This window comes from Solanum verrucosum, unplaced genomic scaffold (assembly GCF_900185275.1).
Source record: "Solanum verrucosum unplaced genomic scaffold, falcon-dt-bn FXZP01000064.1, whole genome shotgun sequence".
Classification (NCBI taxonomy): Eukaryota; Viridiplantae; Streptophyta; class Magnoliopsida; order Solanales; family Solanaceae; genus Solanum; species Solanum verrucosum.
This window is the reverse complement of record NW_026020144.1, coordinates 1,159,143-1,175,301: the sequence shown is the minus strand read 5'-3', so window position 1 is coordinate 1,175,301 and position 16,159 is coordinate 1,159,143. Positions and strand designations below refer to the sequence as shown.

The window sequence follows — 16,159 nt, the reverse complement described above, 5'->3', positions numbered from 1 at the left end:
AATCGTTATTTTTTTTACGAATATTAAATTTTGAATCAGTAATTGTAAAAGTATAATAAATTCAGTATTAATAACTTTCGAGATTGATTTTGAATACACATCGTGCACAACATATCCACTGTAGTCTTACCATCGTGTCTTTCGTACGACTAATAAATTAGGTATGAAGCAATTTTACTAAGGTCTATTATCATCTTCCTCACAGACCTTGTGATCCACCTATATCTCAATGAAAATTCCTAATTAAACTATTTAACTTCTTCCAAATTTCTTCACATTAGTTAATTTTCAAATATAAACTATAATTACCAAGAAAAGTTTCTATAAAATAATTACTCAAAAGTTTTTACAACTATTAAGTGAAACACAAATATGAACACTAATTTTCTCTTTTATATTTTTACAATTTCTACTTTTGTTAGTGTCCATTCAAAACTACTTCACTTTGATTGGGTTGTTTCAGTTTCATCTAATGTGCCAATTGGAGATCCTAAAGAGGTCACTTTTGTTTTAATCCTTTTTTTAACCTTAATTTTTTTTTATTAATTATGTTTTTTTAATGAGCATTTAAGATAACTATTTTTTTTTTGTGATGGTGAAAACAGGTTATTATGATCAATAATCAGTTTCCAGGGCCCCTTTTGAACGCAACAACAAATGATGTGGCCATTATCAATGTTCATAATAACTTGACTGAACCTTTTCTCATGACATGGTAATTTATTCAATATTGTTTCTTATTTCTTAGTATGCTTTATGACCATTTATACGTCTTATAGGACGAGTTCTGTGGGTTCAATTGAACTCATGACTTTCAATTTGAACTAAGTATGCATACACGATTTTTAACGTAATAGTATATATGTAATGAAACTCAACATGTGTAGGGACTATAAAAAATGCAACTATTGAGACTATGATCACTCTCATTCTGAACCCATTAATTGTAGATTCTGAATTCGTCTCTGGTCTACGTATAACTTTTCCACATAATATACATTCATGAAATTATTCTTGATCTTTAACTTAAAATATCGTGAAAACTATAAGGAATGGAGTGCAATTAAGGAGGAATTCATGGCAAGATGGAGTTGAAGGAACCAATTGTCCAATTATGCCTGGAAAAAATTGGACATACAAATTTCAGATGAAAGATCAGATTGGAAGTTTCTTCTATTTTCCTTCACTTTTCTTCCAGAAAGCTGCTGGAGGCTATGGTCCTATTCGAATTAACAACGTTGAGACTGTTCCTCTTCCATTTCCGCGTCCTGATTATGAATACGATATACTAATTGGAGATTGGTATTTTGATGAGTACAAGGTATGTGTAAACTTGTAACATAAGTATTATTGTTTTTGATTATGAAAATGCACAATGTGGTCTAGTTGTAACATTATTTTGTTTTTGTGAAAGGACTTGAGAATTTCTCTAGAAGATGGATGCAAAATGCCTTTTCCTGATGCCATTCTCATCAATGGAATGAGATCTAATCAAGCTATCTTTGAGTTTCAACCCGGTAAGTTTACGTTTGTATAGAGAATTACCAACAGTTGTAAGGTCTGCATACACTCTACCCTTCTCAGATCCCACCTAGTGGGATTTCACCGACTATGTTGTTGTTGTTGTTGTATATGTAAATTAACCAAACTTTTTGTGTAGCAATAAAGGTACTAGCTCAAAATTGTTTTTTTTGAGTCACGTGTTTGTATCTTAGGTGGTTCTGAATCCCCTTGTTGAAAATCCTGATTCCGTTGCTCCCTCTAATGATGTGTACCTAATGACAGTTTGGTTTCTCTGTTTCGTTTTCAGGGGCTACCTATAGATTGAGAATCTCGAACGTAGGATTAAAAACAACCTTAAATTTCAAAATTCAGGACCATGAAATGCTTTTGGTGGAGACTGAAGGAGCCTACACTTTAAAAAAGTACCACCAAAGTCTAGACATACATGTTGGTCAATCTTATTCTGTTCTTGTTACTGCAAAGAATCACAGCTATGGTAGCTCTTATCATATGGTAGCCTCTTCGCGATTCATCCCGAGGGAACTTTCAGGCCTTGGTATTATACGTTATCCCGGTTTTGATGTTGAACCCCTGGTTGCTGTTTACCCTGATGAACCTTCTCAGGACGAGTACGGATATTCTATGGAACAAGCTCTATCAATAAGGTACAAACATGTTACAATGCAGGTTACGGACTTTAGATAAATTATTTATACATATTAAGTGAATGGTACTCTAGCTCCGCCCCTGGTACAAAGTACAAACATGTTACAATGCTTGTTTGTTGTAAGAATAGCAATGTTTAGAAATTGAAACTTCCAATTATTGAAACAGGACAGATTTATTAGTAGGAGCAGCGAGGCGTAATCCTCAAGGATCTTATGTATATGGAAGCATTAACATAAGCCGGACACTGATCCTCCAGAACGGTGAGGCAGCGTTGGATGGACAAAATCGATACACTGTTAATGGGGTATCGTTTTTGCACCCGAGAACACCACTGAAGCTGGCAGATTATTTCCAGCTAAGTGATGTTTTTGAGCCTGGTTTTGTTCCTGCTGCACCAGTAGATGATGTTCCTAGACTTGGTGTCTCAGTCATTGATGCCAATTATCATGATTTTGTTCATGTTGTCTTCCAAAATCCGTTAGACTCGTTACAAACATGGCATTCTGATGGATACAACTTCTTTGTTGTCGGGTAATTACAGCTAGCTCGATTTTGGGATATTTGTTCATTCACTCGACCATTGATAGCTAACTCTAACTTGATTGAGATTGAGACGTAGTTCTTATTATAATTCTTGAACGTATTGCAGAATGGGACGCGGGAAATGGGAGGAGGGGAAGATGGAAACATACAACATGATTGATGCTATTTATCGCTCAACGATTCAGGTTTGAGATGTGACTATTTTGGTAAATGTAGGCACTATAAAGTAACCTTTTATAATATGTTGAATTGCGCTGAGAGTGGTAAGTGTTTTTTTTTTGTAGAAGTATTGTCAGTATATATAAGTTAAATTTATAAACGGAAATGCAGGTGTATCCATATTCATGGACCGCGATACTAATAAAGTTGGACAATCAAGGGATGTGGAATCTGAGATCACAGGATGCAGAAAAATGGTATCTTGGACAAGAATTGTATATAAGAGTGAAAGGAGATGTGAATGATCCTTCCAAGATTTCTCCAAGGGATGAAGCTCCAATCCCAGCAAATGTTATTAAATGTGGAAAAGTTGATGATTAGTAATAGTATTGTTTCAATACTATATAGTAGTACTTATTTCACTTCATAGACAGACTTTAGAGTAAGCTAATAGATATAAGCCTTTGATTACTGATTATATATAAACTACGAAAAGTTATACTCCGTAGAGTAGCAAGTACTTCTTCATTCTTAAAGGATTGAAAATGGAATCATCTTTGATAGGAAATATTATCTCCCCACATAAAATTTCTTGATACAAGTCTGAATTAGTTAGGTTACAAAAATGGTACGAACATCCGATCGGTAGTAAAAATTGGAAGTGGATATCCCACATCGTAGAATGAAGAGGGTTGTGGTCTGGTTGGCTAGAATAAACAATGGAGGCTGTGGGCTTAGATAAAGTATGATCCTTCAGGCAAGTTTTAATGGGATATGATGAGTGGTCAAAACTTGCAATAAAATATGCGAGAAGGGCGTTCCAGCTCAGCCTGGTTACGACAATTTGGGCGCCCTCGCTTAAACCAATCTGATCCCTATGCTTGAATTATTTTTTTCCAATATTTTGGCTTTTCTTTTTCTTTTTTTAAGAACTTTCTTGTTTCATCTTTCTCCTTTTTTACTTATTATTTAATTTCTCTTATTGTTACTATTTTTGGTTCTTAAGTTTATCACTATAAACAATAAATAATATCTCTATGGCCTCAAAAGTATGCTTAAATATGAAAGTCTGACAATATTTTAAAAATAAATTATGAAATAAAGTGGCACATAAATTTGAGTTGTGGTGCAATCATAAGACTTGCTTCATCTTTAACGTGAGGTATTAGGTTCGAATTTACTGAATATAGAAAAAATTCTATTTAAAGCATCGGCTATCTATTGCAAGCATAGCACTGAATGAAAGGCTATCTATTGCAAGCATAGCACTGAATGAAGAAAAAAAAAGTGAAAATTGTCTGTCTTTTTTTTTTTTGTCATTTTCCAATTTTACTTGATAATTTTGACCCTTTTAATCACTTTATTAATGAAACAAAGGAAAACCTATGCTTGAATTAGAAGTTTATGGTTTTGTTTGGTTAGCTTTTTACCATAAAGAATATAAAGTATGCTTCTTTCGCATGGATTCACAATGACTTTGATTGGATATAAAGTGAATATTTAAAATAAATGGTTTGTATTTTAGGTGTGTAACATATATGTCACTATGCTACTTTCTGATTTTAGTACATAATTAGTGTTGTTGATGGGTTGCTAATTTTTTTGTTATGATAATTTGAACTTAGATATTCAATTCTAATTAGAATTTGCCTAATTAATCTTATATAAAAATATCTAATTCTGCTGATCCAACTTCTAGGTGGCATCAAAATTAACATTTCTAGTACCATTGATGAGGGCAACAATACAATCTGATTACCACCCAACTCTTTAACCTTATCTTCGATTCCATTTAGAATAATGCCTTTAGGAAAGGATCGTAATTTGAGCGAATTTGAAGAATCTGGACATCTTCTCTTCACATGCCTACACTATCTTAATCTCGTTTTCTCTTCTTGTCTATCAAACCAACTTTGAGACCACACTTATCTTGTCTCAAATATATTCATTTTTAATCTTATCTCAATCAGTACCTAAACATCTATCTTAATATCCTCATTATTACTACTTTTCATTTTTTTGAACATTCGAGTAAATATTTCATTATGCCATACAATCAACTTTTAACTGCAATATGACTTCACTTGTAAAAACTTCTGTAAGCAATATTTCAAAAGAAATAGTTTGTTTATATTATATGAATTTTTTCTTAAGTAAAATTCATATTTATACACAACTTCGATTTCTATATATTCATTTACTCATTTTTCTCACCACCAACGAAATAATGGCCTTTGAATGTTTCATTAAAGGTAAAATGAGTATTTTAAAGTTAAATTATTACTTAATATAAAAATGTGTCATTCTTTTTAAAATAAACTAAAAAATAAATAAATCATATAAACTAAGACGGAAAAAATACTACCCGATGAGTTGGTAATTAAGAATTGAGAGTAAATAAAATCCCACATTGGAGAATAAAGTGAGTAATGGGCGTTAGTGAGTAGAATAAATAATTGAGGCAGTGGGCTTTGTGAAACCATGATCCTTCAGGCAAGTTTTAATGGGATATGATGAGTGGTCAATACTCGCAATAATTTTGCGAGAAGGACGTTCAGGCTCAGCCTGGTTACGACAATTTGGGCGTCCTCAATTTTACCAATCTGATCCCTATTTCTAAAGTCATCCACACCCCTCCCTCCTCCCCCCCCCCCCCCCCCCTCCCCCCCAACCAAAAAAAACACACATTTTTTTTACATTTTATTTATAAACAAATCTTTGCTGGATTTGGAATTTTGGATTATGAGACATGGGCTAAATCACAATGACTTTAGACTTCATACTCAAAATGACACCTTTAATAAAAGTGAAGTTGGCTTTCATTGGATACAAAGTGGATAATTATACATTAATGATATAGTGATTTAGGTGGAATATATAAGGTCAATATGTTACTTTCTAATTTTAATACTACATAGTTAATGTTGTTGAAAGTTTGCTAATTTCATTTAATATGAATTTGAATTGATTGACATTCAATTCTAACTAGAATTTGCTTAACTAATCTTGTATAAATATCTAATTCTGTTGTTCCAAGTGGCATCCAAATTTAGCATTTCTACAACGGTTTCGGTGCTGACGTGAGGAATCGATAAGGGTAACTAACTATACAATATAACTATCCATATCTTCGATTATATGTCTTTAGTAAATTGCACGTGTGTTCTCATATTTTATCTAATTATTTATTTCCGATACATCTAAGCCTACCTCTCCTCAGACCCATCAACACCAACCTTTCACATCTCATTAGTCATCTTGTCCATCAAACCACCATGGAGGCCACAATCATCTTGTCTCAAATATTTTTATTTCCTATCTTAATATTCACATTTTTACTGTTTTCATCTTTCAAACATTTGAGTAAATATCTCATGAGGCGGTATTACAATTAACTTATAATTTATATGATTTGATCACTTGTAAAAACTTGCCTAAGAAATATTTCAAATGAAATAATTGTTTTCTTTTATAGTATTTCAACCTTTTCTTTTATTGAAATTCATATTTATACACAACTTGATCAGTTTCTATATATTCAAATTCAAATACTCCTTTTTTTTTCACTATCAACGAAATAATGGCCAAAGGCCTACCAAACACTCATAGGTAATTACTATTACTACAATTTTAAGGTCATGGTACATACAAAGCCCAAAGGTGGATGTAGCTTTTTCACTATGAATTTATCAAAATTTATAACTTTTGTCGTATAGATATATATACAAAAATCAATTAAAATTTCAATAATAATTAAATATGAATTTATAATTGTAATGATATGGTGAGTCAATACAAAAAACCTAATATGTGCAAAGCATTGAAAATGTTTAAACTTAGTAGTACTTCAAGGGGAGTTGGTAATTAAGAATGGAAGTAAATAATCCCACATTGGACAATGTAAGAGAATTATGTGGGTTATGGGCAGAATAAATAATTGAGGCAATGGGCTTTGTAAAACCATGATCCTTCAGGCAAGTTTTAATGGGATATGATGAGTGGTCAATACTCGCACTATGCGAGAAGGGCGTTCAGGCTCAGCCTGGTTACGACAATTTGGACGCTCTCAATTTTACCAATCTGATCTCTATTTCTGAAGTCATCCCCCCCCCCACAAAAAAAAAACAATATTTGCTACTCTTTGTAATTTTTTGTTTAATGTTTAATCTCTCTTACTTTCTTATTATTTTGACCTTTTAATCACTTTCAACGAAACAAAGGAAAACATGTTCTTAAATACGAATGTGTTTTTGATTTTAGTTTGTTAGCTTTTTGCCAAAAAGGAAAATAAAGTATGTGAAAGGAGACAACAAATCTTGCTAAATTAAATTATGAGACATGGGCTAAATCACAATGATGACTTTAGACTTTATACTCAATAATATGACACCTTTTTATAAAAGTGAAGTTGGCTTTGATTGGATTTATAAAGTGAATAATTCTAAGTATATAAAAATGGTTTAGTGATTTAGGTGGAATATATAATGTCAATATGTTACTTTCTAATTTTAATACTCCATAATTAGTATTGTTGATAATTTGTTAATTTCATTTATTATGAATTTGAATTGATTGACATTGAATTCTAATTAGAATTTGCTTAACTAATCTAGTATAAATATCTAATTCTGTTGATCCAAGTGGCATCCATATTTAGCATCTCCAGAAGGATTTCGGTGCCGACGTGATGAATTGACAGGCAGGCAGGCTAGCTAGCTGCTCCTAATACGCGTTTGGTTTCTCCTTGTAGAAATGAACCGACAGGACCACCTTTAATATTTAACATGTGCTACTTGTCTAAAGCCCTACACACCAATCTTATACTTCCTCAGTCTCGATTGCGTGATTTGATTTGACACAAAATTTAAAAAAAATGAAATTTCATGATCATTTCATTATAGGATACAGAAGAAATTTAAAGTTAAATTGTTTTATTCTTTTTTTACTTGTCATTTCTGACAAATCAAGTAAAGACAATTTTTCTTTTCCCATTAGTGAATAAGATGTTTGAGACTCTATAAATTAATACAAATAAAATTGTAAGCGTACTATATCAATCAATATTTTCTTAATAAGTATTTTAAGTCAAAATTTGACAAGTAAATAAAAACATATAGAGTAGTAATTTGTAGTGACCACATTCTCATAACTTACGTAGAAAATAAATTTATCCCTATTTTAATTTGTGTGTCTCATTTTTTTTTAGTTCATTTAGATAAATTAAAAATAAAAAATAATTTTTTTAATAAAATTATGTGTTAAATCAAAATCAAATAAATAAATTCAAAATTCTCCGAGTCGGGCTGAGTCAGCAATGGATAAGACCATACAATCCAAAAGCAAAAAATCCCACCTCAGTCCTCACACGTACACCACAAATCATGTCCCTACCATTATTATGAGCGTATGGGAGCTTTTACTTCTCCAATTTTTACTTCCAACATTTTAATATACATTAAATCATAAATATATAATATTCCATCGTTTCACGATATGTATCAAGCAGCATATACGGAGTATGACACGATTATTTTAATTAAATATATACATATAATAAATTTTGAATCTAATAACAAAAATAAGTTATAATTGTGATCACAATTGCAAGTGACGAATCGTTATAATTAATATTTTCTTCGTTTCATATTACTTATTTATGTTATATGTTTTTTGAAAATATTTTTAATACGATGGATAAGTAAAATATGAAATGGACGAATTTTGTATTATTACGGCACTATTCCTAACATCCCCACTTCTCCTTTTCTTTTTCTCTTTAATTTTCGTGGTATTCCAAAACATCTCTAATAAATAGGAATATGCTCTTCCATTTTTTCCATCTATCCAAAACATTCACTCTATCATTTTCTCCAATAACTAACCAAATTCTTCTAGAACAATTATTCCAAAATCATGGCTTCTTCTTCTTTTCTTCTCTCCACTTCAATTGCCGGCTCTAAACTCTCCGCCGCTGCACCACCGCCGAGTTTAGTTAGTTTCCGGCAGCGGCCGTTCTCTGTTTCCGCTGCTTACTCCACTGCGGAGAGGACTTCTACTACTAGTAGTAGTAGTAGCTCTACAATAGCCTCACATACATCGTTATACGAAGTTTTAGGGATTCAAATAGGAGCTAATTCTCATGAAATTAAGTCTGCTTACCGGAAATTAGCCAGAATTTTGCATCCGGATGTTCAGAATTCGTCGGCGGAGGACTTTATTAGAGTTCAATCAGCGTATGCTACTCTTTCCGACCCGGAAAAACGTGCTAATTATGATCGGAAACTATTTGGGAATAGAATTGCAAGGCCTGTTGATTTCTCACCGGCGGGAGCTCGTAGCCATTATACTGTTCGCCGGAAATGGGAAACCGATCAGTGTTGGTAGATTTTTTCGAAATCTCCCGCCCGATTAGTCATAAATGTAGATTTTAGCTCTCCTAATCGAGAGGGACTTAATTTCTGATCGTAACTCAAATCTGAAATCTCGGATTAAGAGGAATAAGATCAGTATGTAAATGTGACTTTATGTATATATTACTTTAAAATTTTGTTATGTTATTTGTGTGGAAGATAAATAATCAGACGAGGTTTTTGAAGTCTGAAAGTTCATCAAAATTGTCCAATCAACATTTGTATTATTAGAATTCACAATATAATACCTTTTTTTATAACCACATAAATAATCTTCTTTTAAACTGTAATGTTTAGTCAAATACTATTACGTACGTAATTTGGAAAGCAACATGTATAAATTTTTCCATTTGGTCAATGATCATGGATTCCTTTCATATGTTTCTATTAATGTAAGGTTGAAATATATTTTATTTTTAAAAAAGAGTAAAAATGGAAGTTTGAAAAATACCTTTTTGTAGATTTCGATCCTGTTCCATGACTTCTCATATGTCCAACTTGTGACTTTGTGAGGTGAAAATGTTGCCAATTTGGTCCACAATATCATTAGGTCCCCACTTTGTAAGATAAGAATTACATGTCATAACAAATCAATCAGATAATCTTCTAGGCCAGAAACTAAGAAATAATTGTTCAAATGATAAACATCATCATAAATTTGGTTAAATATTTTTTGTTTTAACGCTCGATAAATATGATATTATTATAGAAAATTAAAAGCACTAGTGAAGTCACTTGCCATCCATATTTTGAGTTTTCAACATCTCATCATTATGAAATCAAAAGCAAGTTGAGTAGCAACTAGTAAGTGACATCTGTCATCCTTATCTACAATTACAAAATGACACATAGTATATCTGTCTTTATTTCAAGTAGTTTTTTTTTTTTCAAATTATTCGAGGCTTATGATTTTTCTTAATTCAATCGTAAATATTATGTCAATCATATTTATGATTTTCTTTCTCTCTTAGTCTTTGTTTGGGAAGCTGTTGTGAGTTTTTGATGAGATGCTTATAATAGTATTCTAGAAATTCATAATTCGTTTGAGTAAATTTTTTTAATTATAAATAAAATCATATAAGTTTTATCATTTGAAATCTTATTCAAATATTGAAATAAACACCTAATACAAATACGTTCTCAAAAATGCACAATTCAACTTTGGCAGATTTTTGTGGCCATCAAAATTAAGTATTCTTAAGACATGTCATCAAAAATACGTTTAACGTATTGTTCTCATGCTCAAGGGTAAGCCTATATTATCAAAGTTATTTTTCATGTAAGACCAACAAAACATTGGATAATTATCGCAGAATCTCGCCTCTTGATGAAAAAAATGGGCTTAGAAAACGACCAATAAAGAAAGAGAAAACTAAACAAAGTGTTGATAAGTTTAAATGTCGATATCAAAGAAGAAGAGTTTCATCACGAATAGTGAGAGTGACAAAAAAGATCAGTATTCTTAACAGGAAATTAAAGTGGAAATGAACATCGAAGAGCCGTTGCTTGTTGGAATTCGATGCCTTCCTTTTTGTAATTGGGCAGCTCTCCTAATTTGAATCATACTTTAAAAAAAGTAGAATTTCAATTTTCTAATTCTAGAAAGTTTTTGATGTTGAGCTAAAGTAGCCCGATATACTATTAACATGATATGATATTAATAGGTATTCAACATATGTGCATGGTAAACACGTGGTCACACAGAATAAAAACATGTTATATTAAAATAATACTAAAAGGATGAGTTGAAGGCACCAGAGATAGGTCATCTTCGAAGAAATACCAGCAAGAGCGATCAGAATCATTGCATATCTGGTATCGATCACATTCATCATAACGTCATACCAAATATAACTTGTGTTGTTAATAAAGGTAGGAACTCATGACCCCAAGTCATGTGTGTAACAATATGTCCATGTGGAGCATTTCTATTGGACGACGTACTATGAGGCCCAAGTGGATTTTGCCTATAGTTGGGCCATATATCTATAAAATGGTCTTGTTCATGCTTACATCGATGTCGAGGCCCAACTCATAATACGTTTGGCCCAATATCTACAATATGGCCTTTTTTACGCTTACCTTGATATTGAGGCCCAACTCATTATAAGTTCCTGAATACAAGCAAAACGGCAAAAGCTAACACAGTCGCACAGAAATGGCTAATGTAATGAAGCCTCTGATGAATTGGCCAAAATGGCATCACTATTTATACGTTCGCGCTTCATTTATCCACTTTGTTCAATCTCAATCTCCACTCTTCTCGACCTGCAATGTTCGCCGACTGCCGTCATTCACGGTATCACCTTCCGGTTACCGGCAAGCTCATTTTCGTTCCGGCGCGGCACTTAAATCACGTGAAAGTCCATTACCGTTAGATCAATCGGAGAGCGACAGCGATTCCGATGAGAAAACAAGGAAGAGTCGTAACGAGAAGAAGCGTGAAGCTCGACGCGCCGTCCGGTGGGCTATGGATTTAGCTAAGTTCTCTGTTCCTCAAATTAAGCGCATTCTCAGGTAATTAGAGAACTTTCTAGTTACAATTGACTAAAGGATATAAATTAATGTTTCATATTTCACTGTAGAGTGGCTTCAACAGAGCAAGAGGTATACGAAGCCGTTATGGTGGCCAAGGTAATTTTATGTTCTATCAATTGTGAGGTATTATTGCTATTTTTTCGTGGTTAGTGATGAGTGTTACATATTTGTTCATTTGCTGCAGAGACTAGGTCCTGATGTACGAGAAGGAAAGCGAAGGCAATTCAGTTACATAGGTATGCTTTAAGATGCTTACTTTGTCCATCAAAATGATCTTTTTTGCCAAATGTTTTAGTGCATCGTTCTGTATTCAGATAAGCAAAACTTGTAAGTTATAGTACCTTTAATCTATTATTAGATATCTCAGTTGTATACTTATATCCAATGTAGGTTTAAATATAGTCAATATTGATTACTTGATAAGTAAAAAGGAACTTGCAAATTACTGAATTAGCATGGCGGTGAACTGTTTTAAAAGATAGCAGAAAATCAAGAGCAATTGGGAAGAGAGAATGGGAATGGATGAAGTATTAGGATTTAGGAAAGAAGTATGGTACTCAGTTTGATGAGTTTGTAGTATGCAGGCCGTTTGAATTTGAGTGATTTCGTGCTATGTATTTGAAATTCATAGGCTTAATGCTTTACCTTGGTTCAAATCACATTACTCTTTTATCCATTATTTAGGGTTCATTTGAAAAGACACTTAAAAATATGGCATTTTAAATTCATATATATGCAATTGCCTCTTTTTAGCAGATGTCTCTTTCAAAATGGGTCTATTACTCTCCTAGACTCTGAAAGGATAAACACGTTGACATGAATGCCAGAAAATAGTGACATGAATCCGTATTTTGCTTTGTAATTTACTTGCAACAACAACATCAAATTATTAGGGAAGAAAAGTAACCTTGGAGTCGTATTCTTCCTTACTAGCTGGTGCTTTTCCCTCAAATTATACATTCTACCTTAGTGCTGGTGCCATCTTCTTTTTTAATTATTTATATAAGATAGGATTTGTTCCTACTTTGTGGAACTACATTGGATATGATGTTGTATAAGATAGGATTTTTAGTGCTGGTGCTACCTAAAACCGCTCTTCTAATGATTTTGTAATCTTAGAAATAATTCCTAAATTAACAACTCAAGAAGAGGGAAGCATTCTTTGTCAATCTGTTGTCGGTCTTATATAATCTGAATTTTCTCTTTATTTTTCAACCTCTGACCTAATAAACATCTTAGTTTTCCTTGTCTGACTCATATAGCTATGGGATCTATGGTTCTTTCCATCTGATAACTGAATTTATCTTAAGCTTTCTTTAGTCCTCAATTTTGCTCTATGCAAATGAATACTTGTGTTATGCGTAATAATAACAACAATTGATGAAAAAAGTTTATGTCACATAGAATCTTCAGTAGTTCATACATTTTGCATCCAGAAAAGCAGTTATTTTATGAGATATAATAGTAAGCTGCTAGGGGATTGACGCAAAAAGATAGAACTGAGCAGTATGAATGCTTGTGTGGAACTGCTTTCAGATCTAATGTATAACTGTTTGATAACTTCTCGAGTTCCTTTTGCAAGTTTTTCAGTCTCTCCATGGGAAGTATTTTGGTCATTGGAGTGGCTTCCATGACAGATTCAAGGGAAAGGGCTCAAAGGAAATTAGATCTCTTTGGTGCAGACTGGAGTGGATAAATAAATTTGTGAGTTGAAGTTGATGCTCCCAAAACGTAATTGGGATAATAAATAGAAAACTAGTGAATGGAAATAGACACTTTGAAAATGTAAGCTGCTTAATACTAAATAGTTCTTACTTCATACTAATGGAAAAGGAAATAATAGCATACTGTAGAGATTCAATATTTAGTTATTAGGAGTTGCGGAACACCCAAGGGTATGGCCTAGTGGTCAATACTAGGTGATTTCTTCTCATATGTCCAAGCCTTGGTGTGTTGAGTTTCCTGATAATTGTACTGGTGGAAGGTAGCAGGTGCCGGTGGAATTACCGAATTAGTCAAGGTGCGTGCAAGCTGGCCTGGACACCAACGTTATAAAAGAAAGATAGTGTGAACTGTGCTGCCCAACTTATTACAACATAAGTTCTAATGTGAATCCTTCTTATTTCTGTATCTCATACTTTTTTAGGAAGTTCATGCAAAATGAAGGTAAACACTGACTAGTAATACTGCAGTGTCGTTACTCAAAATGAGAGCAATAAACTTGATATTATTCTTGAACTGAAGCACCAAACAAATAATAAATTTGTACACTTGAGAAGGGCATTCTAGTGAAGAAAGTGTCGGTGTATCAGTTAATGTTTGACCTATATACTATCTCTTATTAGGAAGATCCAGCAATTACTTATAGCTGTTTGAGTACCATACATGTGAATACAGAGGAAGCGATCTAAAATATGAATATGCTTGTCATGTCTTTTGTCCTATTTTTCTCTAGAATGGTACTTTGTATAATTGATCTGTAAACTGTTCATTCCCGTGACTAAAAATCATAAAGTTCAGTAAGAGTTGTGGTTTATAAATTGATTGATTATAGTACTTGTGATGCATTATTCATATTACTTAAGTTCTATTAATGTTGTTATTTATCTGCATTTTGATAAGGATTGTTTACTTTGATGATTTGAATTCTAAAATCTACAGTCCCCATAAGCCGTGGAAGTTGTGTGAATATTTTTGGATCAAGTTAATCTTGGAAATGTTTGCAGTCTCATAATTTCAGTTTCTCGGTTTCCTGAAATTTTGGTCACGTGCAAATGGTGTATGTCCAGATCTATATGCTCACGATGTAATACGAATTCATGTTAGGCAGATTATTGCGAGAAGTTGAGCCTGAATTGATGGATGGTTTGATTCAGGCAACAAAAGATGGAGACCAAACTAAATTTCAGGCTTTATCTGGTTCGGAACTTTCGGCTACTGAAGATATTGATGAAGAAGTTGAAGAGACTGAATATGAGGATGACGAAGAGGTACGTCATAATCTCACTCCTCATTTTTCTTTTCTCAAAACAATCTGAGGGGATCAGAGTTTCTTGGTTGCTTTGCTGTGTTAAAAGTTATGACCGAGCACAAGAAACTAAAATTGCTAATCTATTTATATGAAAAATTGAACAAGTATTAGAACAGCTCTTCTGCACCTTTGTTTAATTAAAGAGCTGATTATGAAACCTGCATAATGTGGGGGTAGATTGCATAACTGGACTGCAATCTAAAGTTCAAATTTCTTTTTTGCTTATTTTCAGAGTTCTGAGGACGATATTGTTTTAGCTGATAGATGGTTTGATGGCTTGGTCAATAAGGACGTTGACATCTCTAAAGAAATCTATTCTCTAAGTGAGGTTGATTTTGATCGCCAGGTTAGTTCAGCTGCTATGCGCAGGTCTGGAGTTACTTATTTGTTTTCTTTACATCTTGGATTTGCTGGTGTATAAGTTGAATTGACACTTGATTTTATGTTTCTCATACTCAGTTTCTTGCCTGTATATGTTCATGTCGAAAGACAAATAACCGATAAATGAAAACTAGTAAAGAAGAAATAATATGGATAAATAAATCAGTATTTCTGGCTGTCAAGTGTGCACCCTAACCTATATCGACATAGTTGTAAGCTTGGTTAAATGTGCCTTTCATTACTCTAAGCTGAAAGGCGTCAACAATTACTTATGCTGTTTATACAGAATAAGCTGCCCCTACTTGAGAAATTAAAGAAAAATTATGTGCCTTTTGTATGTAAACTACAATTTGCTTGTCTTGCCAGGGAGGGATTATTTATCTGATTATGTTTTATATCATTGTACAGGAGTTACGTGGTCTTGTTAGGAAAGTGCAATCAATACGAGAAAAAGGAAGCAATTCAGACAAGGAGGAAGGAAAAGTAAATAATGATGTTGTCCGTGCAGAAAGATCTCTCACTCGTTTCCTTCGAGATTTAGCGAAGCAGCTTCACAGCTAAATAGAGTATCAGATTCATCTGGGAGAGTATACTCCATACTGGCCATCAATAGATCCTCAAAAAGTACATTAAAATGTATTTGTAATACTTCCTAGTACACGCATGTACTATCTGGAAGTTAGGTTTCATTTCTCTGCCCCCATAGCTTCTTATTTCCCCTCTATTATTTTTCTTTATTTTTCTAGGGTAGGAGGGGGTTTGGGGGGTGGGTGAAGGAGGAGATTGCCTTTCTGCTGTAGATCAACACCCACTGTTTAATGCCATAAGCCATAAACTTTTGTGTGGAACACTAGTACTGGAGTTTTAATGTTAAAAACATTGAAAAATTTGCATAATGGTTGGCTGATAGTGAGATCGGGAATGA

The 16,159-nt window shown here is 33.1% G+C and overlaps 3 protein-coding genes and 3 non-coding genes across 6 annotated transcripts; all 6 read left to right on the top strand.

Annotated features, from left to right (window-relative positions):
- Window positions 1-372: 372 nt before the first annotated feature.
- Window positions 373-3,255, top strand: LOC125827900 (monocopper oxidase-like protein SKS1). Its single transcript, XM_049507237.1, has 8 exons — window positions 373-498; window positions 606-715; window positions 1,051-1,321; window positions 1,415-1,517; window positions 1,811-2,168; window positions 2,338-2,703; window positions 2,822-2,900; window positions 3,046-3,255. The coding sequence occupies exons 1-8, from the start codon at window positions 373-375 to the stop codon at window positions 3,253-3,255; spliced, it is 1,623 nt and encodes a 540-aa protein (XP_049363194.1).
- Window positions 3,256-3,643: 388 nt separating this feature from the next.
- On the top strand, window positions 3,644-3,750 carry LOC125827981 (small nucleolar RNA Z279/snoR105/snoR108). The gene has a single exon (XR_007443027.1). It is a non-coding gene; the product is annotated as a small nucleolar RNA Z279/snoR105/snoR108 (small nucleolar RNA).
- A 1,629-nt stretch (window positions 3,751-5,379) lies between these two features.
- LOC125827978 (small nucleolar RNA Z279/snoR105/snoR108) lies at window positions 5,380-5,485 on the top strand. Its single transcript, XR_007443025.1, has one exon. It is a non-coding gene; the product is annotated as a small nucleolar RNA Z279/snoR105/snoR108 (small nucleolar RNA).
- A 1,375-nt stretch (window positions 5,486-6,860) lies between these two features.
- LOC125827982 (small nucleolar RNA Z279/snoR105/snoR108) lies at window positions 6,861-6,962 on the top strand. Its single transcript, XR_007443028.1, has one exon. It is a non-coding gene; the product is annotated as a small nucleolar RNA Z279/snoR105/snoR108 (small nucleolar RNA).
- A 1,749-nt stretch (window positions 6,963-8,711) lies between these two features.
- On the top strand, window positions 8,712-9,480 carry LOC125827722 (chaperone protein dnaJ 11, chloroplastic-like). Its single transcript, XM_049507050.1, has one exon. The coding sequence runs from the start codon at window positions 8,788-8,790 to the stop codon at window positions 9,256-9,258; it is 471 nt and encodes a 156-aa protein (XP_049363007.1). The 5' UTR covers window positions 8,712-8,787; the 3' UTR covers window positions 9,259-9,480.
- A 1,920-nt stretch (window positions 9,481-11,400) lies between these two features.
- Window positions 11,401-16,159, top strand: LOC125827703 (uncharacterized). The gene is made up of 6 exons (XM_049507030.1): window positions 11,401-11,801; window positions 11,870-11,918; window positions 12,007-12,058; window positions 14,649-14,812; window positions 15,086-15,199; window positions 15,643-16,159. Exons 1-6 carry the CDS (start codon window positions 11,443-11,445, stop codon window positions 15,793-15,795), a joined length of 891 nt encoding a protein of 296 aa, XP_049362987.1. The 5' UTR covers window positions 11,401-11,442; the 3' UTR covers window positions 15,796-16,159.

Excerpts from the sequence above, each read along its gene's own strand:
- LOC125827722 (XM_049507050.1), top strand. The coding sequence starts at position 8,788 with ATGGCTTCTTCTTCTTTTCTTCTCTCCACTTCAATTGCCGGCTCTAAA.
- LOC125827703 (XM_049507030.1), top strand. The coding sequence starts at position 11,443 with ATGGCTAATGTAATGAAGCCTCTGATGAATTGGCCAAAATGGCATCAC. Across the intron at positions 14,813-15,085 it reads AATATGAGGATGACGAAGAG|AGTTCTGAGGACGATATTGT; the intron begins GTACGTCATAAT and ends GCTTATTTTCAG. Across the intron at positions 15,200-15,642 it reads AGGTTGATTTTGATCGCCAG|GAGTTACGTGGTCTTGTTAG; the intron begins GTTAGTTCAGCT and ends ATCATTGTACAG.
- LOC125827900 (XM_049507237.1), top strand. The coding sequence starts at position 373 with ATGAACACTAATTTTCTCTTTTATATTTTTACAATTTCTACTTTTGTT. Across the intron at positions 1,518-1,810 it reads TATCTTTGAGTTTCAACCCG|GGGCTACCTATAGATTGAGA; the intron begins GTAAGTTTACGT and ends TTTCGTTTTCAG. Across the intron at positions 2,704-2,821 it reads TACAACTTCTTTGTTGTCGG|AATGGGACGCGGGAAATGGG; the intron begins GTAATTACAGCT and ends AACGTATTGCAG.